Source organism: Myzus persicae, unplaced genomic scaffold (genome assembly GCF_001856785.1).
Source record: "Myzus persicae strain clone G006 unplaced genomic scaffold, MPER_G0061.0, whole genome shotgun sequence".
NCBI lineage: Eukaryota > Metazoa > Arthropoda > Insecta > Hemiptera > Aphididae > Myzus > Myzus persicae.
The window spans coordinates 34,078-54,719 of record NW_019104188.1 but is presented as its reverse complement, the minus strand read 5'-3'; the positions used below and the strand labels follow the sequence as shown (position 1 = coordinate 54,719).

At 43.2% G+C, this 20,642-nt stretch overlaps 4 protein-coding genes and 1 pseudogene across 4 annotated transcripts; 2 read left to right on the top strand and 3 right to left on the bottom strand.

The window, feature by feature from the left end:
* Positions 1 to 1,782: 1,782 nt before the first annotated feature.
* Positions 1,783 to 2,617, top strand: LOC111039740. The gene is made up of 2 exons (XM_022323347.1): positions 1,783 to 2,005; positions 2,288 to 2,617. The coding sequence occupies exon 2, from the start codon at positions 2,288 to 2,290 to the stop codon at positions 2,615 to 2,617; it is 330 nt and encodes a 109-aa protein (XP_022179039.1). The 5' UTR covers positions 1,783 to 2,005.
* A 662-nt stretch (positions 2,618 to 3,279) lies between these two features.
* On the bottom strand, positions 3,280 to 3,663 carry LOC111039738. Its single transcript, XM_022323346.1, has one exon. It carries the CDS (start codon positions 3,661 to 3,663, stop codon positions 3,280 to 3,282), a length of 384 nt encoding a protein of 127 aa, XP_022179038.1.
* Positions 3,664 to 5,488: 1,825 nt separating this feature from the next.
* LOC111039747 lies at positions 5,489 to 6,959 on the top strand. Its single transcript, XM_022323356.1, has one exon. The coding sequence runs from the start codon at positions 5,530 to 5,532 to the stop codon at positions 6,934 to 6,936; it is 1,407 nt and encodes a 468-aa protein (XP_022179048.1). The 5' UTR covers positions 5,489 to 5,529; the 3' UTR covers positions 6,937 to 6,959.
* A 4,635-nt stretch (positions 6,960 to 11,594) lies between these two features.
* On the bottom strand, positions 11,595 to 15,295 carry LOC111039737 (annotated as a pseudogene).
* Positions 15,296 to 19,623: 4,328 nt separating this feature from the next.
* On the bottom strand, positions 19,624 to 19,944 carry LOC111039736. Its single transcript, XM_022323345.1, has one exon. The coding sequence runs from the start codon at positions 19,942 to 19,944 to the stop codon at positions 19,624 to 19,626; it is 321 nt and encodes a 106-aa protein (XP_022179037.1).
* Between the last annotated feature and the right edge of the window lie 698 nt (positions 19,945 to 20,642).

Below are 20,642 nucleotides of genomic sequence, written 5' to 3'. Positions count from 1 at the left end.
TACTGTAGCATATAAATTGTCATCTCCTTTAAATATCCATTTTAAAGCCTTTTCTCTAGACCACCAACGAGTATTATCAATTTTTTGGAGTTTCTTTAACTTAAGATGACCAGTGCCATGCTGTTCTTGTTTTTTCTTCCATATATCCATACGTTTATATGATTCTGAAAAAAATGTTGACAGCCGATTAAGCAGTCCAAACAAATTTATAGCAGATATATTTGAACACGAGTCACAAATACATAAATTTAATGTATGAGCATAACACAAAACATATACACTGTTTAGACCCCAACTAATTACACCTATGGTCAGAGAATAGTGCCGCTATTATACTTGGGATAATGGGCCGGACCATACCCAGTTCGGCCCTGGTCAGTTGTATAAATCATTTTTCCAGAATTTGTACTAGTATTATGAGCATTACTAGATTCACCAAGGCCAGACTTCAAAGGAACACCTTGAAAAATACATATTATTATTTAAAATAAGAATATACACCAAATATTTTGAAAGTACACTCTACCGTCTCAACCCATTTTCAACTATGTAAAATGTATAATGAGAATGAATACATTTTAATTTTTGAATGTGCAATTCAATGCATATTGTTAGGTTTAAAATTATTGTGATCATGTGATCATGATAATTAATCACATTGTGTCACTGTGACACTATTTGCAAATTTAAATTAAGTAACTAAAATTTATTTTAATCAACTATAAATTACTTACTTGTAATAATATCAATTGTCTTTAAAAAAGATTCAACTTTAAAAAAACTTGACATTTAAGTCAATTAAGTGGTTTTTTTATTATGGCATTTCTTCTGATGACAACCCCAGTTAGTACTAATTAATTTTTCACGTTTTTTACCACAAATCACACAAACACTTAGATTATCCATTTTCATAAAACTATTGAAAATTTTAAAATCATATTCTCTACAAGTATAAATTAACAATATGATAACAATACGATTACTGTGAGTTCTGTTCAGGCGCATCGGTCATTTAATTTTTAAATTAAATTTATTTTGACTCTGATCTTAAAAATAGATGTAGCTATACGGAATTTTACAAGTTGTTGTCATTGCAGCGCCTACTGAATAGGTAGTGACAGGCAATGTGGCATGATGTAGATAAACAGTCAAGGAGAATATGTATTCCTTGCTTCTTGTTTATAAGTTATAGCCTATAGGCATACCTAATATCTTAGAAGTTTACGAGTACATTTATAATAATAATATACATACTAATAATATAACATTATAACTGTAGGTAGGACATAATGTTAGGGACTACATAATTGTGTACCAACTACCAACACGGTATCTAAGACCTAGGTACCGACTCCAACCACCCACTCACCTAAAACGCCATGAGACCCTTGTCTCATACAACCTTCGTCACGTCGCCACTGATTCACGTACCAGACCGAGAGCCCTAATATTAACCAACCACAAGCTCTGCTACATCACCAAAAAACACATAATTCTCCTTCTGACCCCAACCATTCCAAGAATTAACCATACCAGCAAGAAGAACATATTCCATACTATAGGCTATTATAATGTTTTAAATTTCAGCTATTTATTCAATAGTATTTTTTTTTAATTATGATTGATTCTCGTTTAATATTTGAAGTAGGTAGGTTTATTAAACTATTTAACTAAGCTAATTAAACTTCTTAACACTATTAAAAACATTAATACTATAACATGTACCTATTGTACCTATGAAGTATAATCTATAAAGCATATAGTTATAATAAGGTATAGGGGAGACTGGGGGAATGACGGTCAGCGGGTAATACCGGTCACCCTGGTATCTAATAAACTATGGTATCTAAAATTATGCTAACCACACGAATACATTAGGAATGATAACAATTCCTTATTCTTATCACGAAGATATTATCATCAAACGTTTTCACGTTCAAATGTGACTTTAATTTTTTTGTTAGTTGCTGATGTAAAAATTTGTTTTTTTCGAACATCAAGTAAGGTAAGTTAATTTTATAATATATGTATAGTTTTTAGTTAAACTAATAAAAAAAATTGTGAGGATTATGATTTTATACTCAAAACATGTATTGGTATAGTAGTTTTATGGTTATAAATATTTTCCCATAACTTATTAAAATTTGTAATACCGGTCAAAATGAATGGGGTAATAGCAGTCAATTTTTTAGTGACTGGTATTACCCTGTTTGGCGTTTACAAAAAGTATGATTTATCTAATTTCAAATTTTAATTTTGAATTGTTTTATTTTGTTAATTTAAACAGATGCCTCGTACATACAAAAGAAAGACTACTAAAGGAAATTGGGTGCCAGAAACTCTTGTAGAAGCAGTGACTTCAATCAGGACTAATATGATGAGTATCCGAAAAGCTGCCAAAACTTATAATATTCCCTTTAGTACTTTGCAAGATAGACTAAAAACCAATAACTTTAAACCAGCTGCATTAGGACGCCCATCTATTTTCACATCACAACAAGAGTCAGAAATGGCTAAACATATAATAAATTTACCAAATTTGTTTTATGGGCTGACACCACTTCAATTAAGAACTGTTGCATTTAATGTAGTAAATTTCGTTAATATAAATTGTTAAAATATTTCATTTATTGCTTATTAGGTTAAGTTAATTATATTTGTTAGTATTTTAGGATTATTTCAATTTCAAAAGCAAATATTTCAATATGCATTGATAAGTAATATCATTTGTTGACCTTATTTGTGTTGTCGAGATACATATTTTTTAAGATATATTTATAATGTATAATGATTTACTAAAAAAGTAGTTATAATCAATAATAATAATAAATTATCAATTAAACTATCTGTTGGGCAATCAGTTGGGTTATTTTCCGATATCCAAAAGCCAGCATATTATCTTTAAAAAGATAATAATAACATTTATCTAAAAATTGTTCAATTCTTGACTGTATTTGACACTATCACAGTAAGCAACCATAATAATGGAGGTCACTGTATCAAACGCACCAATGTTGCTCATAATTACTTTATTAATGCTTTGAAGAACACAACTTTTACTAACCTAACCATACCAACCTACTACCTAACCTTTTTTTTTACATGGTATCGATGCATGGGGTGGTACCAACCTTTCGGTTATTTCACCACCATACACCATCGTTTATTGGGGAAATTAAACCAATTTATATACATATATACATCTTAATATAAACAGTGTGGGGGCCTCTAACCACCCTGAAAAAAGATTTGCTAGTTCAGCATACATCAAAAAAGAACTTAACTTATAGAAACAATATCTTCAGCTGATTTGTTTGCGGCAGCTTTTCTTCTCCTTGGGTTTCCTCTTCGTTCATTGTTGATTTCCCTTTCATAGGCCATAAGGTCCAAAGGAACAATGCCGGAAATGACACATACTGCGTCACTAGACACAGTGCAGTAGGCAGAGGCTACCCTCAGGCAGATTCTTCTCTGGATTTTCAGTAGTGCGGACCAGCCCATTTTGCTCATATCTTGAGTCCAGACTGGTGAGCCGCATATCAAAATTGAATGAATAACATTACTCAGTAGCTTTTTCTTACTCGATTTCGCAGCGCTTATGTTCAGCATGATTTTTTTGTTGAACAGAAATCGGTAGTCGATCGGCCTTTCCGAAATCCGCATTGTCTGTCATCCAGATGGCGCCGCAGGCGGTTGTCTAGATTTTCTCCAGGAGTTTTCCCAGGCAATCTAATAGGCCCAGTGGCCTGTAGGAGGATGGCTCTGTCAGGGGTTTGTCGCCTTTAAGTAGCAGCACTAGTCTAGATGTTTTCCATTGCCTGGGAAATATACCCTCTACCAGGCAATTATTATAAACTTCGACTAATATGCTAGGGTTTAGAGCAACAATTTCTTTAACGACTTCGTTTGGGATACCGTCTATCTGCTGGCCGGTTCTGGTTGGCCAGATCTGGACATCACCGATGCTATCTCTGTCTGTCTGGGCCGCAGGGTCGTCTTGGCCGGGTATAGCTGAACGCAGAGCGTCTAGTACTTCTGCTGCGGTGGAAACAGCGTCCAAGTCGAGGATCTCTATCTCAGTCTGGATGCCAAGTTGGGACACCTTCCCAACAGAATCCCCAAGCTTGGTACTAATAGCGGCGGCAATGGTCTTGGCTGCTGATACCGACTTAGATCTCTTACCTAGCTCCAGCAGCAATGATCCGTCTCGGGTCTCCCTCATTGTCACGCTCGACTTGTCAGATAGACCGCACGCGCGAACCGTTCGCACAGTGTCAGTGTAGGACTTCCCCTTGGCCGGTCTTACAAGGGTGGCTGGCGGCTCAGCTCTAAGGTTCGGCTTGTGTGAGGCAGGGGGCTTCGGGCGCGGGTCAGTGGTGGTTTTCTGCTTCATGTTTCCTCTCTTCACGACGTTGGTCCACGGAGCTACCGCGTCGGTGACCATGGCTGACTCCACCTCCGTGTGGCTTGGACGAGTGTTTGGCGGTTGGCAAACACTTGCGAACTGGCCGCCTCTTGCGGTTTGCGCGCCCCCTTCTTCTTCTTCCTAAGCTGCTCGGCCTCGAACACTTCATCGACGTCCCACAAGCTTGGGGTCAGGATTGTGTCTGTGCTAGCGTCGGTCATGACAGGCCTCTCTGGTTCGCTGTCTTCGGCCTTTTTTTGGGACGGGGACACCGAAGGGGAGACAAGCTTGTCCTTCTTAGTCAGGAGTCCATCCAGGACCTTTGACATTTCAGCGAAAAGAGTCGCCAGACGTCCTATATAGCAAATGTGATATATTGATATATATTTGATATTTAGTTTATATAATTTTTTGTACATTCGTTAGGTAATATACATGCAATATCATAAAGATAACTGAAAATCCAAGTATGGGTTTATATATTCATATGATGACTTCTCGATATCAAAATTCTGATGTCAAAAAAGTAATTTTCGCGCAATGTATATTAGATATATCGGTCTAGGACAAGTGGGCGCCGCCAACTGGGCGCCGCCAACTGGGCGCCGCCAACTGGGCACGGCCAACTCGGCTCGGGCAACTCGGCGCTGGGACAAGTAGGCGCGGGGACAAGTAGGCGCGAGTGTTGTGTTATGTGTAATGTGTATTATTTATTTTGCATGACAACTTTTACAACTATTTGTGCAAGCATACTGGCAAGTTACAATAATATGTTATCCGGTGAAAACTGACCGGATACGTCGTATTATAGGTTTTATTAAGATAAGATAAAATATTACCGAAGAGTATAAGATTAGTAAGGGCCAGTTGCACCATCTACGGTTAAACTTCGATTATGCTTAATCAGCTATGGTGAGGTGTGCATGCGGGGGGAATTCAATAAAATACTATTATATCTATAATAGGTAATAGTATAATATAATATGATATCTCTATAGCTAACGACGCGGTGCGAACAAATACGATAACGAAACAATAAAAATAATATGGGGATAATGATTGTGCCTATAGGAAGATCATATTTAGTTTCGAAGTAGTAGTTTTCAATCCATACAACATTCAACATGGAAAACATAACGTCACAGCGAAATCGTGAAAAGTTTCCGAAAAACGGATTTTTGTACATATTTGACAAACTGTCAGCAGACGAAAAAACTGAGTTTTGGCGATGCGAACAAAAACGGCATTGTAAAGCGCGCGTGCATGTAGTTAATCACGAAGTCGTAAAATGTATAAATACGCATAACCACGAACCATCTGCAGCTAAAGTGGCAGCAGACAAAATCGTTACAAAAATTAAGAAAAGGGCTGTAGAAACACAAGAATCGACGTGCCAAGTAATCAACGAATGTATCCAAAATACTGATGTCGCTTGTCAAGGAGCTCTTCCCAACCAACAAGCTTTAAAGAAGTTAATCAGGAGGAAACGCAATGAAATTAATCAAGCTCCGTCAAATCCTACAACTCTGGCTGATCTTGAAATTCCTGAATGTTATAAAATGTATGAGTCAGAACCTGGAACTTTTGAAAACTTTCTGCTTGCTGATAGTGGTTCGGGGGCTGAAAGAATCCTAATTTTTGGCCGTCAACGAAACCTAGAAATAGCAAGAACCTGCGATGATTTTTTTATGGATGGGACATTTAAAATTGCGCCAAATTTATTTAAACAAATTTATGTTATTCTAGCAAAAAAATTTGGAGGCGTTCACCCTATTTTCTACGCACTTTTGCCTAATAAATGTAGAGAAACTTACGACAAATTGTTTGGTATGATTAAAGTGTTACTGCCAAACTTCGATCCAAAGTCTATCACTTGTGACTATGAAATGGCTGCTTTCAAAAGTGTTTCTGAAATATTTCCTACTGCAGAAATTCGAGGTTGTTTTTTTCATTTGGCAAAAAATATGAAAAAAAAATTGGGTGAAGTAGGCCTAATAAATCGATATAACAATGAACCCAACTTTTCGTTGTATGCCAAAATGGTTATAGCTTTGGCGTTTATTCCAATTGAAGACATAGATAATGCTTTATTATCATTATCTGATAACCTACCAAATGATGTGCAACCAATTTTAGACTGGTTTGAGGACAACTACGTCGGAAGAATGAACAGGAGAGGTAATGGACGAAGACAGCCTTTGTTTCCTCACGAAATGTGGAATGTCTATAACAGAACGTTAAACCAACATGATAGAACCAATAACCATGCAGAAGCAGCTCATCGCCGCCTTCAGACGGAATTAGGTATGGATCATCCTACAATCTGGAAGCTTATAGACGGCTTACGAAAAGTGCAAGCCAATCGTGACTTCTACTATGAGCACCTTGTTGCTGGACACAACCCCCCAGTGAAATTGAAAAAGTACAGGGATGCCGATCAACGTATTTTAACAGTTGTTCGCGATTATAATAACAGAAGCACTGTCGAATATTTAAGAGGCATTGCGTATAACTACCAAATGAATTTATAAAATTGACGAAAATGTATGACGAAACAAAATATAAAAATAATGAAAATAATAATAATAATAATAATATTAATAGTAATAATGTGCAGTATTAATTATTTAGCGCCCAGCTGTCCTGGCGTCCACTTGACTCGCGCCCACTTGATCTCGCGCCCAATTAGCCACGGCCAGTCAGCCGCGCCCAGTTGTCCCATTCCGTAGATATATTCTACACGATATTTGCTAGAAACGTTATAATTAATATTTACTTGATATATAAAAATGTTTATCTTAAATTACATATTTACAGTGTATCTATTAAATATCAGAAATAACATATCAAGTATTTTATTTATTAAGAATATTCGTTGGATATCATATCAACGATACATACAGAATATATTGTCACTAATATTTATATGATATCTAAATATTTTTTGCTTGAATAACATATTTACAATGTATTTATTTAATATAAAAAATACTATATCAAAAATCTGATTTGTTCTCAATATTCGTTGGATATCTTGTTAATGATGCATATAAATATTCTTGTAGCCATATTTTTTAATGCTTTAGATTTTTTGTACCACTTGTAAGGATGAACCAAAATAACTTCTATTTTTCTAATGTAGGACCCCCTCCCCTCCCTTTCACTTTTAGTTATTTAGCAGATGTTTTTTATTGGAATTTATTGAATTATCTAAATCAAAATTTGAATGACTAGGTAGTTTTTAAGTTATATTATAACTTTGTGTAATATATCTATGGACATATTGGGTCAAGTAGGTATAATATTAATTATAATATTATATTATGATGAGGGCTTACATGATTTGAAAATGTAACTCATTACTATTGATCTATCAATTTAAATATTTTCGGAAATAAATAATAGTTTGGTCTTTGGGTGCTGTTATTACCACAATAAATTAAAGATGTAGGTTAAATTGTAATTACCTATAACTAGCTAATCTTTTTGCTATTGTCCATAACTGTTACATATACCATTAAAGAATGTGTACATTAAAATATTAAACATATATGACGCATATTATTATAGTATGTATTACTGCAGTGTTAGAATATTACTGTCTTATTTAACATTTTGTAACCTTATGTAAAAATACTCGTCAAAACCACCATTATAGTTATATTATATTATATGCATGTATTATAATCTAATACAGCAGCAGTAAGCTCTCGATTATATATTATACTGAATAGGGTGATAGTCACGAAAAGCGAATTCCGAGTATAATCATGAAATGACTGCAAATTGCAAAAAAATTGATTTACCTATATATTAGGTATGTATTATTATCATTGAGTATAGATAGTATACTGAATAATGGTATTATTAAAAAAATTAAGCTTAATGTTATTAAATAGTATTTAAAGAAAATTAGACAGATACAGTGTTCAGTCACTGAACACTGTAACTTCAGTATACGTATCTCTACACGACTACACGCGTTGTATTTTTATTTAAACAATCATATAATTTATACATAATATATATTATAACTACATTAACATTTATTTTTTTATAAATACATAATAATATAATTATGTAATAATTTAATTATTATTATATTATTATATTGTACATTAACATTATTTTTAGTACCATACAGTCTGTGGCGCACGAGGAATTTGTCGCACGTTTTAATCCCGCGCGGCCAACAGTTGAATCTTGAATTGCCCGGGAGATTAAGGTAGAGACAATACTCAAGGCAATTGTGAGGTATAAAAAAATAACGTTTATTAGCGCATGTATCGTAGCGGGGGAGACAAGAAGTTGGACGACAGCGGCAAGTAGCGAGATCAGTGCGCGTAGCGAACGGCTGGATCGTGGAGATCTGTTAAGTCGTGGGAAAACTTTCGGTGAGATCTGTGGCCGTCATTGACGTTTCGTGTTCGCTGTGCAAGTCGCCGGCGTTCGTAAGACGTGCGAGTCGGAGAGTCGGAGGGACTGCAAGCGAGCGAGAGCGCACGGAGCAGAACGTGCAGTTTGCCGGTCGGAAGCGAAGAGAGCGAGTCAAAAACCGATGAGGGCAAGTGGCGAGTCGTCGTGAGACGCTGCTTGCCGGTCGGCGTGAGGACGAGTGCCAACTGTTGCAGGGGGGCCAACGGAAAGCGAGTATTGTGGCAAGAGTCGCCACATTACTCCCCCTCTGGAAAAAATTTTACAAAAGAAAAAACATAAAAGTAACATAATAGGAACATGAATTGCGATGATTGACGCGTTGCTTGGTGTGCAACGTTGTTACTTATGCGTCTGTGTTGGTAGTGGAATCCTTGGTCGCCACGCCTCCCCGCACATGCTCCTGGCTGCCTTCTCCGTTGGCCTGGAAGGACGTGGCCCTAGGCGCCAGATCGCCCTCCTGAACGCCTTGATTACGCTTTCGCGGCAGCCCTTGAGGCCTGTGACGACGGACAATAGTTCTTCGATTTCGATTTTAACGTCCAGGCTTCTTGTTTTAGCCGACAGTACTTCCGAGGCCGATGCCTTCTCAAGAAGTATTTTGTAGCCATCATTCTGGGTGGCAATGCACTTGAGGAGATGGATTACCGCGCTTTGAGGCATGTCTCCGTTTGAACGAGCTGTGGCGGAATCCTTTTTAGAGGAGGGTGCGTTTGCAGTCTCCGATTCGGATTTCCGTCCAAGGGTAGGGCCTGCCCTGCAGCACTACCGGCAGTCACAGTACCAGCACCGTTGCTGGCTGAGGAAGCCTGCCTCAGATCTTCCACATTTTCACCCGACACTCCGTTTTGCGATACTTTTGCGGCTTGGCTCCCGCTCATCATTTGGCCAGTTGATGATCCTGGGTTCTTTATATTTAAATCCATATAGTTCCCACGAGTGGCCATGAAGGTCTCGTCGCTTCGTGGCAGTGCAGCGTACCACGGGGAAGGCTATATACTGTGGAGGGCGCCTGGTGCCCCACAGGGTCCTCGTGGGCACGTGTCTACCTTCGTGCCAAGAGACCCCCATGACGAGTTGGGGGTTTAGGGGTTTTTTCCAAGGTTGTCCATTCCTTAGGGCATTCGCTCATCGCGACCAGGCTGCCTCCGACCTGCCATCACCAACCAACCAAGGTCAATTATGGCTCTGTGGGCTCCAGCTCCAACCAATTAAGGCCAGGGCTGGGTGTAGGACCGCTCGGTAAGACCTAGTTTAAGGCCCGTAAGCTCCCCCACCGCGTCAAGGTGGGTCACGTCGGGGGAGACGGCGTCAGTACCAGGATTCGAACCTGGATCTTCCCTTTCGAATAGGGGGCTCTGTCCATTAAGCTATACTGATAAACCGGAAGGCTAACTCAACTAGTTAAAGTCAAGTTCTCGCTATACGTGGTAGCGCTTCATTAAAGACTGAAGTCCATGACTCTGTCATTCTGACAGCAGAATTGTACTGGTTACGTAATTAACAGCTGAACACGCTGTTCTAACGCTTCAGTGGTTATCCCACTTAACGTTAGTAGACCGAATGATGCCTCGAGGTCTTCTAGTGGCTCCGAGGAGTACCACTGTTGTTCAGTTGCATTAGCTGGCCTTGGTTCGTAGACCGGCTCACGGTGAGCCCTCTCTGCCTCACTGCCTGTGTCCTCTTGCGCTTTTGCGCTGCTGTCGCCCTTGATGCCATCTCCTCCTCTTCCTCGTCTGGAGGAATGTACTCGGTGTAAGGTACTTGGATGTTGGGAGATCGTAACGTCATCAAACAACCGGATTTACTTGCTCTGGAGTATGTTAGGCGTTCCATCACCTGCTCAAACTTCGTTTTCATTGCTTCCAATAGCCGTGTGACATTAACGAAGTCATCTCTGAGGTTCATGATTGTAAATTCAGGAACCCAGTAATCATGGGCGTTGAGTAAAACCCAGTGTTCTTCGTCTATAACCACTCCTGGCGATGGATTGTGCTGAAAGAACTCTCTTCGTGCTACGAATTCTCCTGCAGCGGGGTTTGAAACCCACTGGACAACCGCTGGTTGATCAGGAAATGTTAGGAAGAATGGCTTCTTCCATAACTGCGTTGGTATGACGGATATGTAATCGACGCCATTATGCTTGAATCTTCTGAAAGATTCAATTATGTAGATCAATATCTTAAATTTGTCGGGATGTGTCTTAGTCAAATCACGACAATCAGAGTCCATCGGAACGAACAATGATTCGTACGGACCAGTAAAGATGGCAGGACGGTGTCTTGGACGACGACCGACGCGCTACTGAAGATGACCGACTTAACTACTGAACCTAAACTAACCTTTTTTTTTTCGTGGTATCGAGAACCGGAGCGGGGACTGCTTTCGCATTACGTCCGCTCCGGCCCCCATCGTTTATTGTTCAAAGAAAAATACAACAATACCTTACAATCATACAAACATCAAAATACATCAATAAGCTTAATACTACTATCGTAATCATAAATAAATATCTACTACTAAGTCTTAAATACTACAGTTAGTAATTTTCACCCTGAGGGTTGATGTCTTGGCGACCCGGTTCGTTAGCCCTCCAGTCTAGTACCCCGTGTTGCCCACGGCTTCGCGACCCGGCCGGAGCCCTCCAGTCTGTAACCTCGTTCTGTCCACTTTTTCATCTCGCCCGCTTGCCACCTCGTCATAACTTCAAGGACCAACCGGAGTCCGCCGCCCTGGATGCCTCGTTCTATCCTCTTCAACCAATCTCGACGACTTGCCTCCTTCTCTCCTCTTCCTCCTTCAGCGTCAATATCTTCTCGACCATCCGCTAAAATAGTTTAAAGTCCTCCACTGCATTGCGCAGCACCTCAGTCTTCTCAGCCGGGTCTGCCGGCAGGCGGTCAAATTCGGGACCACAGAAAATAGAAGGAATGTCTTCCTTCCTAGGCTGACGGCCGAGGCGACCATTGAGTTCCTCCCTCAGAATCGCGAAAAATTCACAGTTAAAAATGGTGTGCTCGACGGTGTCGGAATCGTGATTACATAGGGTGCACCTCGGGGAGTTGGCATTGCGCATCTTGTGAAGATACTGCTGGAAGCACCCGTGTAAAGTCAGCGCCTGCCTCATGTGAAACGACAGCGGCATCTTGGGCACGGTTCTTCCAAGCCACCTGTTAAGGTCTGGCAGCATTTCCCTAGTCCATGACGCTTTCGGTGTAGATGACCATCTTGCCTGCCATCGAGTGATTGTCTCACGTCGTTCCATCCTTTTAATCATGGCCTTTGATACTGGAGCAATGTCTGGGATCGGAGGGGTGGTGACGCGGGACCGGATCCGCTTCCTTTCCATGCCAAGAAGGTCCACAGGTGGGAGGCCCGCGAGTACCAGCGCGGCCTCGTCCGAAACTGTGCGGTAAGCACTGATGATGCGCAGCGCTATTGCCCCTTGTGGTCGGACGAGGTTTCTTACAGTCCTAGCCGAGGCGGCTACCGTGTCAATCCAGGTTGGTGCCGCGTACAGGAGCTGGCTCTCCACTACCGACGCCAGAAGCCTTCTTTTGGACTGGCAAGGCCCCCTCAAGTTTGGCATCAGCCTCGATAGAGCGACCGCGGAGCGGGCGGCTTTCTTCGCAACAACATCTACATGTCATGCAAACGTCATGCCCTTGTCCAAGAACACCCCGAGGTACCTGAGTGAAGGCTTGAGTAGGATTTGATGTCCGCCGATGACGAGTTTAGGTGGCGTGAAGGCCCGTCTCATATTGAGCAGTACCGCCTCACTTTTGTGATGGGCAAGCTCCAGCCATAGATAATATAAGAATGGATAGGACATAAGAACTTATCACATGAAAATTTAGTGATACTATTTTTAAGGTTATATGAGGCGAATATTGATATTATGATAATTGATAAATTGATAAATAATAATAAATTAAATTATATCATTTTATTCTGTTATAAAATATAAGTAATAACTTTAATAATTAAATAATTAGTGATATTTAACAATATTATTCTATATTCTAATTTCTATTTAAAATAACAGTTGACAGTATTAATATTGTTTAGTATTAGTTTGGTAATTAGTGAAATAAATTACTTAATGTAATAGGTATAACATTTTTATTCGTGTCGAAAATGAACTAGTTTAGTCAATTTACTTCTGAGTTTTAATTGATCATTAGCTTTTTTTACTTCGTGAAAAAAACGAATGTTATAATACATAACACATATATTTTGAATTAGTTGATCTCTATGCGTATCAAACTGTTGTGTTTGATCAAATAGCATATGTATGTCATGGTTTACACAATACATGTTATTAAATATTGAATATTTGTTATATAATACTGATTTAAGCTTAACAATAAAAAACTTGATGGATTTTTTTTGATTGGTAAACTCATTGGAATACTGCCTAAATATTTTCTCAGACTCAATACATACTGTCTGTAGGCACTTACTAGGTTTCTTTAAACCACCTCTGTCTTTTATCTCTGCTAGTTTACTTTCATGTGTTGTTGTCGTTGAAGTTAAAGAATTTTTGCAAGTATCACAAGCAATTTTCCTTTCTAACTTCATGGCAACAAACCCTGCAATATATATTGTAACATCTTCAACATAAGAATTCATACGTTCAATTGAGGCAAAATAATCATGGTCATGACTTTCAATAACATCAATTTGTTCTTCTAGATTATCATTTTTCAACATGCTAGTCACTGGTAGTGTTTTTGTACTGTCGAGAATGGTACAATTTCCATGCATTGAACCAACAATTGTGTTATGGACTAATAATCGTTTATAAGCCGCTTGAAACTGGCGGCATGTCGGATTATCATTATAGCCTCCTCGGCTACGCACAGCACTAAAAAATGTCTTCAAATGATCCTGACTAAGTTTGTAAGTAATGAGAAATGTTATGTGAGATTTCGATTGTAATATTTCAAATAACTCTAATGCACTGTGCAAGCCCATGACCATTCCTTTAAAACCCGTCTTCCTTCTTGATTCTACAATTTTTAAACCGTCCAGAAATTCTAAATTGTCTATATAATTAGTAAATTCATTTGTAAATGTTTTAGTAGAAATAGCACTGTTGTAAGGCTTTTTAGAATATAACTTCCTACTGTTCATTATGTCAAATGCATTATTAACCATACTACAAAATTCAGCAGTTGCTTCACATCCTTCAAAATTTGGATCTTCTTTCTTCAAGTAAAGTAAAGCATCACTTACACTTTTACTCAAGACCTGGCTAGCTAAACGAACATTCATTTTCTCATTTTGGTACATTACATGTCTTGAAGTTAGTTTTGTCGCTAATTTTAAGCCTTCTTCTTTCTTCTTCTTCTTTTTCAAACAACTTTTCTATAAACTTCCATTCTATAAATTTTCCATCACCATTTTTCAATATCTTTTTATCACCAAAAGTATTACGAATCAACTTAATCATGTGTGCTTGGTCATGAAAAACAAGAATTTCTTCTAATGTATTTGGATTTTGAATATATGGTGTTTTTGTATTAAGATCAGCACCTAATGAAGTACACATACTTAGATTTACTGAAGCCCCATCGAAGGTTACTGAATGGAGATTTGCTCCAGTTTCAGTAATAAGGTCAATAGCTTTAGCAAGTAGATTTCCTCTTTCTATTCCAGTCAAGCCATCAATTAAAAAATATCCTACAGGTATTTTCCAATACCCATTCATACCTACGACTAGAAAAACTAACGCATTTTTTGCTAGAGGTATTTCATCAGAGTCATAGACTACATTAGTACCCATATTAACATGACCATAAACATTTTGATGAGTGTCAGTTTCTAAATGGCGTTTCACACACATCTCGTCTACAGTTAGATTGCAATAAACACGACCAGCAGCTACTTTTTGTTTTATTGCTTCTAATGCCTCTAATGTAAAACCTGGTTTACCATCTACTACTGTGTACCATCGCCTTAGTGTTCTAGGATGTGGTAAAATATTTGAAAATGATTTTCTTACATAAAGGTATGCCCTGGGTGAATAATATTGTAAAGTTAAGGCAAATTCGCGTATTTCTTTGGGATAAGTAAATTGTTTTCCTGAACGAGCTTTTTTTACAATTGACTCCAAAGTATCTGATCCCATAGCCTATCTTTGTAAAAATAATTGAATACTATCATGTTATCATTATTATTTAATAAAATAGTTTTACACATAACCTCAAAAAGCCTCATATCGTCTTTCTCTCTTCCCCAAAAAATCACACGGCCTCATATGGAACTGGTATAGGTATGTCCTATCCATTCTTATATTATCTATGGCTCCAGCCCCTTAGCCTGCATCCAGACGTCAACAGCCTCCAACACAGGGTTAATCGCGTCCTCGAGGAGTCTTCCGGTCTTGACCACCCCTACAACGGCAAGGTCTTCCGCGAAACCGATCAGGTGTACTCCGGCGGGGACGTCCATGCCCAGTAGCGAATCATAGGCAACGTTCCAGAACGTGGACCCAAGGACGGAGCCCTGGGGGACGCCGCAGGTTACGGGCCCCGGGGTCAGTTCGTCTCCAGTCAGCAACTGGCGGTCTGAGAGCCAGGAGCGGATCATCACGACCAGGTACTCCGGAACCTTCTTTTTTCTCAGGGCTTAATCGATGACTGGCCATCTCAGCGAATTGAAGGCGTTCTTAACGTCGAGGGTGATTAGCACGCACAGTTTTTTCACGCTTGGCCAGTGGCAGCAAGTTTCGCGACGTTCAGGACGTGCTCGATGGCCGACTCGGTGCTAACCCCCTTTCGGAAGCTGAACTGATTCGGTGCCCTCCTTCTGCTGCCGTTTGCGTCCAGGTGCGCTTCCAGCCTCTGCAGCAGGAGCCTTTCGAGCAGCTTCCCGGGGGTGTCAAGCATGCATATGGGCCTGAAGCTGGACGACTGATCCGTTGGCTTGTCGGGACCCTTCCTTAACAGCACCAGGCGAGCTCTCTTCCGCCGGGGTGGAAACGTAAGTGCTGACAGGCAGTCATTGTAGACTTGGAGAACCCTCCGCTGATGTCGGACGACTGCGGCTTTAATTATTTCGATGGGGATTCCCGACGTACCCGGGGCCCTGCCCGAAGTGAGCCTTTTTGCCGCCTTAACGAGCTCGGCCGACGTAAAACTCGGTATGTGCATTTGGAACTCGAGCGCACTATTGTCGGGATTGAAAGCTTCAAAAATGTCGTATGTTACGGGAGGGGAAGCCTCGTCACAGTTCGTTGCAGCGGCCGCCGGGAAAAGAAAGTCGGCGATGGCGGGATCATTCCCTTTGGCGTCTGCCCCGGGTGGTCTGCCTCCAAATTTCTTCATAACTATGCGGTAAGGCTTTCCCCACGGGTCGTGGTCCACTTGGTCGCACAAGTCAGACCAGCATTTTGACTTGGCGGCCTTAATCGCCATGCGGAGGTTCCTTCTTGCAGCGGTTAATGCGATCCTGCTTTCCTCAAGACCGAGCTGACCGGTACGCTTCAGGCAGGCTTGATAGCGCCGGCGAAGAGCTAAGCAGCACCGGCGCAGGTCTGCTATCTCCTCAGACCACCAGTGAACTGGAGTTTTGCCCTTAGGGCCTGGCCTTCTTCTGGGCATGAACGCCTCGCAAGCTCCGACGAGATACGCGTCGAGGGCGTTGGCTGAGGCCAATGCTTTGGCCACCGTTGATTCGCCTGCGGGCGTTTCCAGGAGAGAACTGGTGAGATAGTCGAACAGGGCGACGTCGTCACGCTCTCTGGCAGACCAGCCGCGGTGCTCTATGTCTGGTGTCTCGACGGGATCGAGGACTGGCCGCTGCGGTGCCGTTCGGTAGAACACAAACGAGTGGTCGCTCAGAGAGTCCTCATCTAAGACCTGCCAGTCGACTATCTCCACGTCCCTGGAGAACGTGACGTCGATGACCGAGGTCGCAGCTGCTTTCCGGAACGTCGGGGTGGAACCCGTGTTGACGATGGTGAGACCCATGCCGTTTATCAGGTCAGACAGCAAGCAGCCTCTAGGGTTGTTTACTCTTGACCCCCACTCGACGCTCCACGCGTTGAAGTCACCGGCGACTAGAAGCTCGCAGGCCCCTTTGCCTCGGATGGCCGCTTCAAGGTCGCCTAGGAAACGTGTGTACTCTTGCAATGTGGCGCCAGGCCTATAGTAGCAACTGAAGACAGTGAGGTTCCGGAAGGACATCCACGCAAATCCGTTGCCAGAACCCTGGCCGTCGTGGGTCAAGGTGGTTCGAGTTGTGGTTGCCACCGCCGTCATCCGGTCTTCGCTGAAGCACCATCTGGACTCGTCCCCACAGCGTCTGTGTGGCTCGCTGATCAGCAGGACGTCCGCCTCGGTGTCCACCGCGGTTTGAAACATCATTTGTTCAGCGGCCCGTTTCTGTTCAGGTTGATCTGTAAGAAGTTAACCATCGCAGGGGGTGTATAGCTTCGTACCGACGGCCAATCGTCTGGCGGCGCAGGCACCCGATCCAGGTCTATGACTGGCCTTCGGGAGTCCCGCTAGCTGGCAGGCCAGGCAATTGTCTTCAGACGCCTTGCAGTCCTTCATGAGGTGGTCGGCGAATCCGCACTTCCAGCACGCGCTGGTCCTGTCGGGTCCCGTACAACCTCTGGAGTTGTGCCCGAATCTTTGGCAGCGGAAGCACCTTTCTGGAGGCAAAGTCCTCACGCGCACCCGGTACATCGTCCATCCGACTGCCACTCTCCTAAGAGGGAGGCGGCGTGTCTGGATAGCTTCGCAGTCGCTATCTGCTGACCGGACCTGGTTGGCCAGATCTGGACATCACCGATACTATCCCTGTCTGCCTGGGCCGCAGGGTCGTCTTGACTAGGTATGGCGGAGCGCAGAGCTTCAAGTACTTCAGCTGCGGTGGAAACAGCGTCCAAGTCGAGAATCTCTATCTCCGTCTGGACGCCAAGTTGGGACACCTTCCCAACAGAATCCCCGAGCTTAGTACTAATGGCGGCGGCAATAGTCTTGGCTGCTGACACCGACTTGGATCCCTTGCCTAACTCCAGTAACAACGATCCGTCCCGAGTCTCCCTAATCGTCACACTCGTGCTGATGTCCTGCGCGGATAGACCACACGCGCGAACCGTTCGCATGGTGTCTGTGTTCGCCTTCCCCTCGGCCGGTCTAACAAGGATGGCTGGCGGCTTGGCTCTGACGGACGGCTTGTGCGGGGCAGGTAGCTTCGGAGGTTAGGTTAGGTTAGGTTAGGACAGGCGCGGGTCAGTGGCGGTTTTCCACTTCGTGTTCCCTCTCTTAACGACGTTTGTCCACGGGGCTTCCACGTCGGTGTCCATGGCTGACTCCATCTCCGTGTCCCGTGCTTGGACGAGTGTTCGGCGGTTGGCAAACGCTTGCGAACTGGCCGCATCCTGCGATTTGCGCGCCCCCTTCTTTCTCTTCCTACGTTGGTCGGCCTCGAACACTTCCTCGCTGTCCCACCAGCTCGGGGTCAGTATGGTGTCCGTACTAGCATCGCCGTGACTGGTCTCTCTGTGTCACTGTTTAGCCTGTTTAAGGGACGGAGACGAGGGAGGAGAGACGAGCTTTCCCTTTTTTGTCAGGAGTCCATCAAGCACCTTGAACATTTCCGCGAGAAGAGATGCCAGGCGGTGAATCCCTGGGACGTCCTTATTTGGTTTCATTTTGGTCACATTCACGGTGGACTGCAATGTCGACCTTATGAATCTCAACCCGGCCTCGATATCGGACGGTCCCTGCTCGGCGCTAGGGCTATCACTGGTGTCATTTTTCCTCTTTCCTTATGTCATAGGAAGCTCGCCCGTGGTGAAGTACCAGGAGGTGGGCGACATGTTGCACACGTCGGTGACCTCGGAGTCTTCCTCCATCATGTAAATATCATTTTCGGACATGCTGGCTGTGGGGGGGTTTTTGCCCTGGGGGTTGGCGCGTTTGGGACGCGGCCCCTAGGGAGGGGGGAGTGGTGACCCTTGTCGTGGCTTCTAGGCCTGTTCAGATCCGGACTTCGGGGCCGACGAAGAGTGTTCGGCTCTTGGCCGCGTTCTTCAGCGGGCTGACCGGCTGAAGGCCCTATCTCCGCCCCGGGGGGGGGCTGGAGGGTTCGGGTTTTCGGGTCCTTATTGGGGTTGCCCCAGCGAGGTTGGTGGATTTCGGGGGCCAAATTTTTGCTCCCGGAGCGATCGGAGGTGATCCGGCCGAGATATCAGAGGGGATACCGGTTCGGGGGACCTTTTCACGCAAGTAGAATCGTGCCCCGCGGGGGGTTAAGTTAGTCAGGCCGACTCGAAAACGACACCGGCCTGAACGCGAACTTTTTACGCGGTAAGTGGTAACACTTGGCGCACTGTGCGGAGTAAGTACTTAGAGCTGCCACGGGGGGCAGGCCTCGGAGCAGTGGACGTGCAAGAGAACTTGGACGGCGACCTGAGAGGATTACGGGACGGTGTTCGTGCGGACAACGTGTTGCTACTATGACGACCGACGCGCTACTAAACCTAACCTAACCTAACCTAACCTTTTTTTTTATGGTATCGGCAATACACCCACTACCCAGAAACGCCGTTAAGCAATACTTCAGGTAGTGGGTCGCCATCATTTATTGAAAAATTCACAACAAAAGATGTGGGGCGTGGGCAAGACAGTCCCTCAGCCTCAACCCCTCACAGTTAGTTAACAACAAACAAAACAACACTTAATATAATATGCAAATACAATTCATAGTTAATACGAATATTAAATATTATCTCCTTCGCTTGACGGAGCAACACCCTGTCGAAATTGCTATCCACGCTCGGTCTCCTCCTTCTTCGATATCACTGCCCTTACGAACTGCGCCACGGCCTCCCAGTTAGCGGAACTCTCCAACATTTTTGGCACCAGTCCCCCTGGGTCAAATGGTCCGATCACGCCGACGAGGTGCTCACGTTCTTCCCTGAACACTTCGCAGCGAGCAAGGGTGTGATGGGCGTCGTCGACTTCCTCCCCGTAGCCGTCCGGTGGACCGCAGTGTGAACACCCAGCTGATGGTGCGCGGTTGATCCCCAAGAGGAAACGGTTGAAGCACCCGTGACCGGACATCATCTGCGTGAGGTGGAACGACATCTCCCCGAAACTACTACCTAACTTAACCTAACCTAACCGATGACGCCGCGGGGACTGCTTTCGCATTGCTTCCGCGACGCCACCATCATTTATTGAAAAAAACAATACACATTGGCCGATGGCTAAAATGAGAAAAATCCCCCGCCTAGTCCCCTCACAACGATCATTACATATATCCAATGTTAGTTACAGTTTACAAGTTTACATTTATCTGAAATTGTTCATTTTCTCGAGCCGACCGGAGTCCGTCGCCCTTGACTTCTCGTTCGTCCTTTGTTGCGGCGATACCGTGATCGTCCTTCCCTCCCTTGGTGCCACAGTGGGGATGGAGACCCTGGTTGAAGGCGCCTCCAACGTTTCGCCGTGTGAAGACGTTAGTAGGTGACACGTTCTCCATCTTTAGTCTGAGGATCGGGTGTTTGGGATGGTCAGTTCTGTTAGGCTGTCCCGGTCCTTCGTCCTCTCTGGTCGTAGGCTTCTTCCTCGCGTTCGTCAGCTTCTTTGGTAGTCATGATGGATTCGACGATTTCGGAGAACTCCATCCGGTTTGTTCTAACCTATCCTTTTTATTTTTCGGTTTGGAACCAACGGCGCCGCGGGGACTGCTTGCGCATTACTTCCGCGACGCCGCCATCGTTTATTTGATATTTAACAATTTAAACATACGTGGAGGGTAGTCGGGACAATCTCCGAATTAC

What these genes read in the sequence shown, in the direction of transcription:
- LOC111039740 (XM_022323347.1), top strand. Translation starts at nt 2,288, where the DNA reads ATGCCTCGTACATACAAAAGAAAGACTACTAAAGGAAATTGGGTGCCA.
- LOC111039738 (XM_022323346.1), bottom strand. Translation starts at nt 3,663, where the DNA reads ATGCGGATTTCGGAAAGGCCGATCGACTACCGATTTCTGTTCAACAAA.
- LOC111039747 (XM_022323356.1), top strand. Translation starts at nt 5,530, where the DNA reads ATGGAAAACATAACGTCACAGCGAAATCGTGAAAAGTTTCCGAAAAAC.
- LOC111039736 (XM_022323345.1), bottom strand. Translation starts at nt 19,944, where the DNA reads ATGTCGTTCCACCTCACGCAGATGATGTCCGGTCACGGGTGCTTCAAC.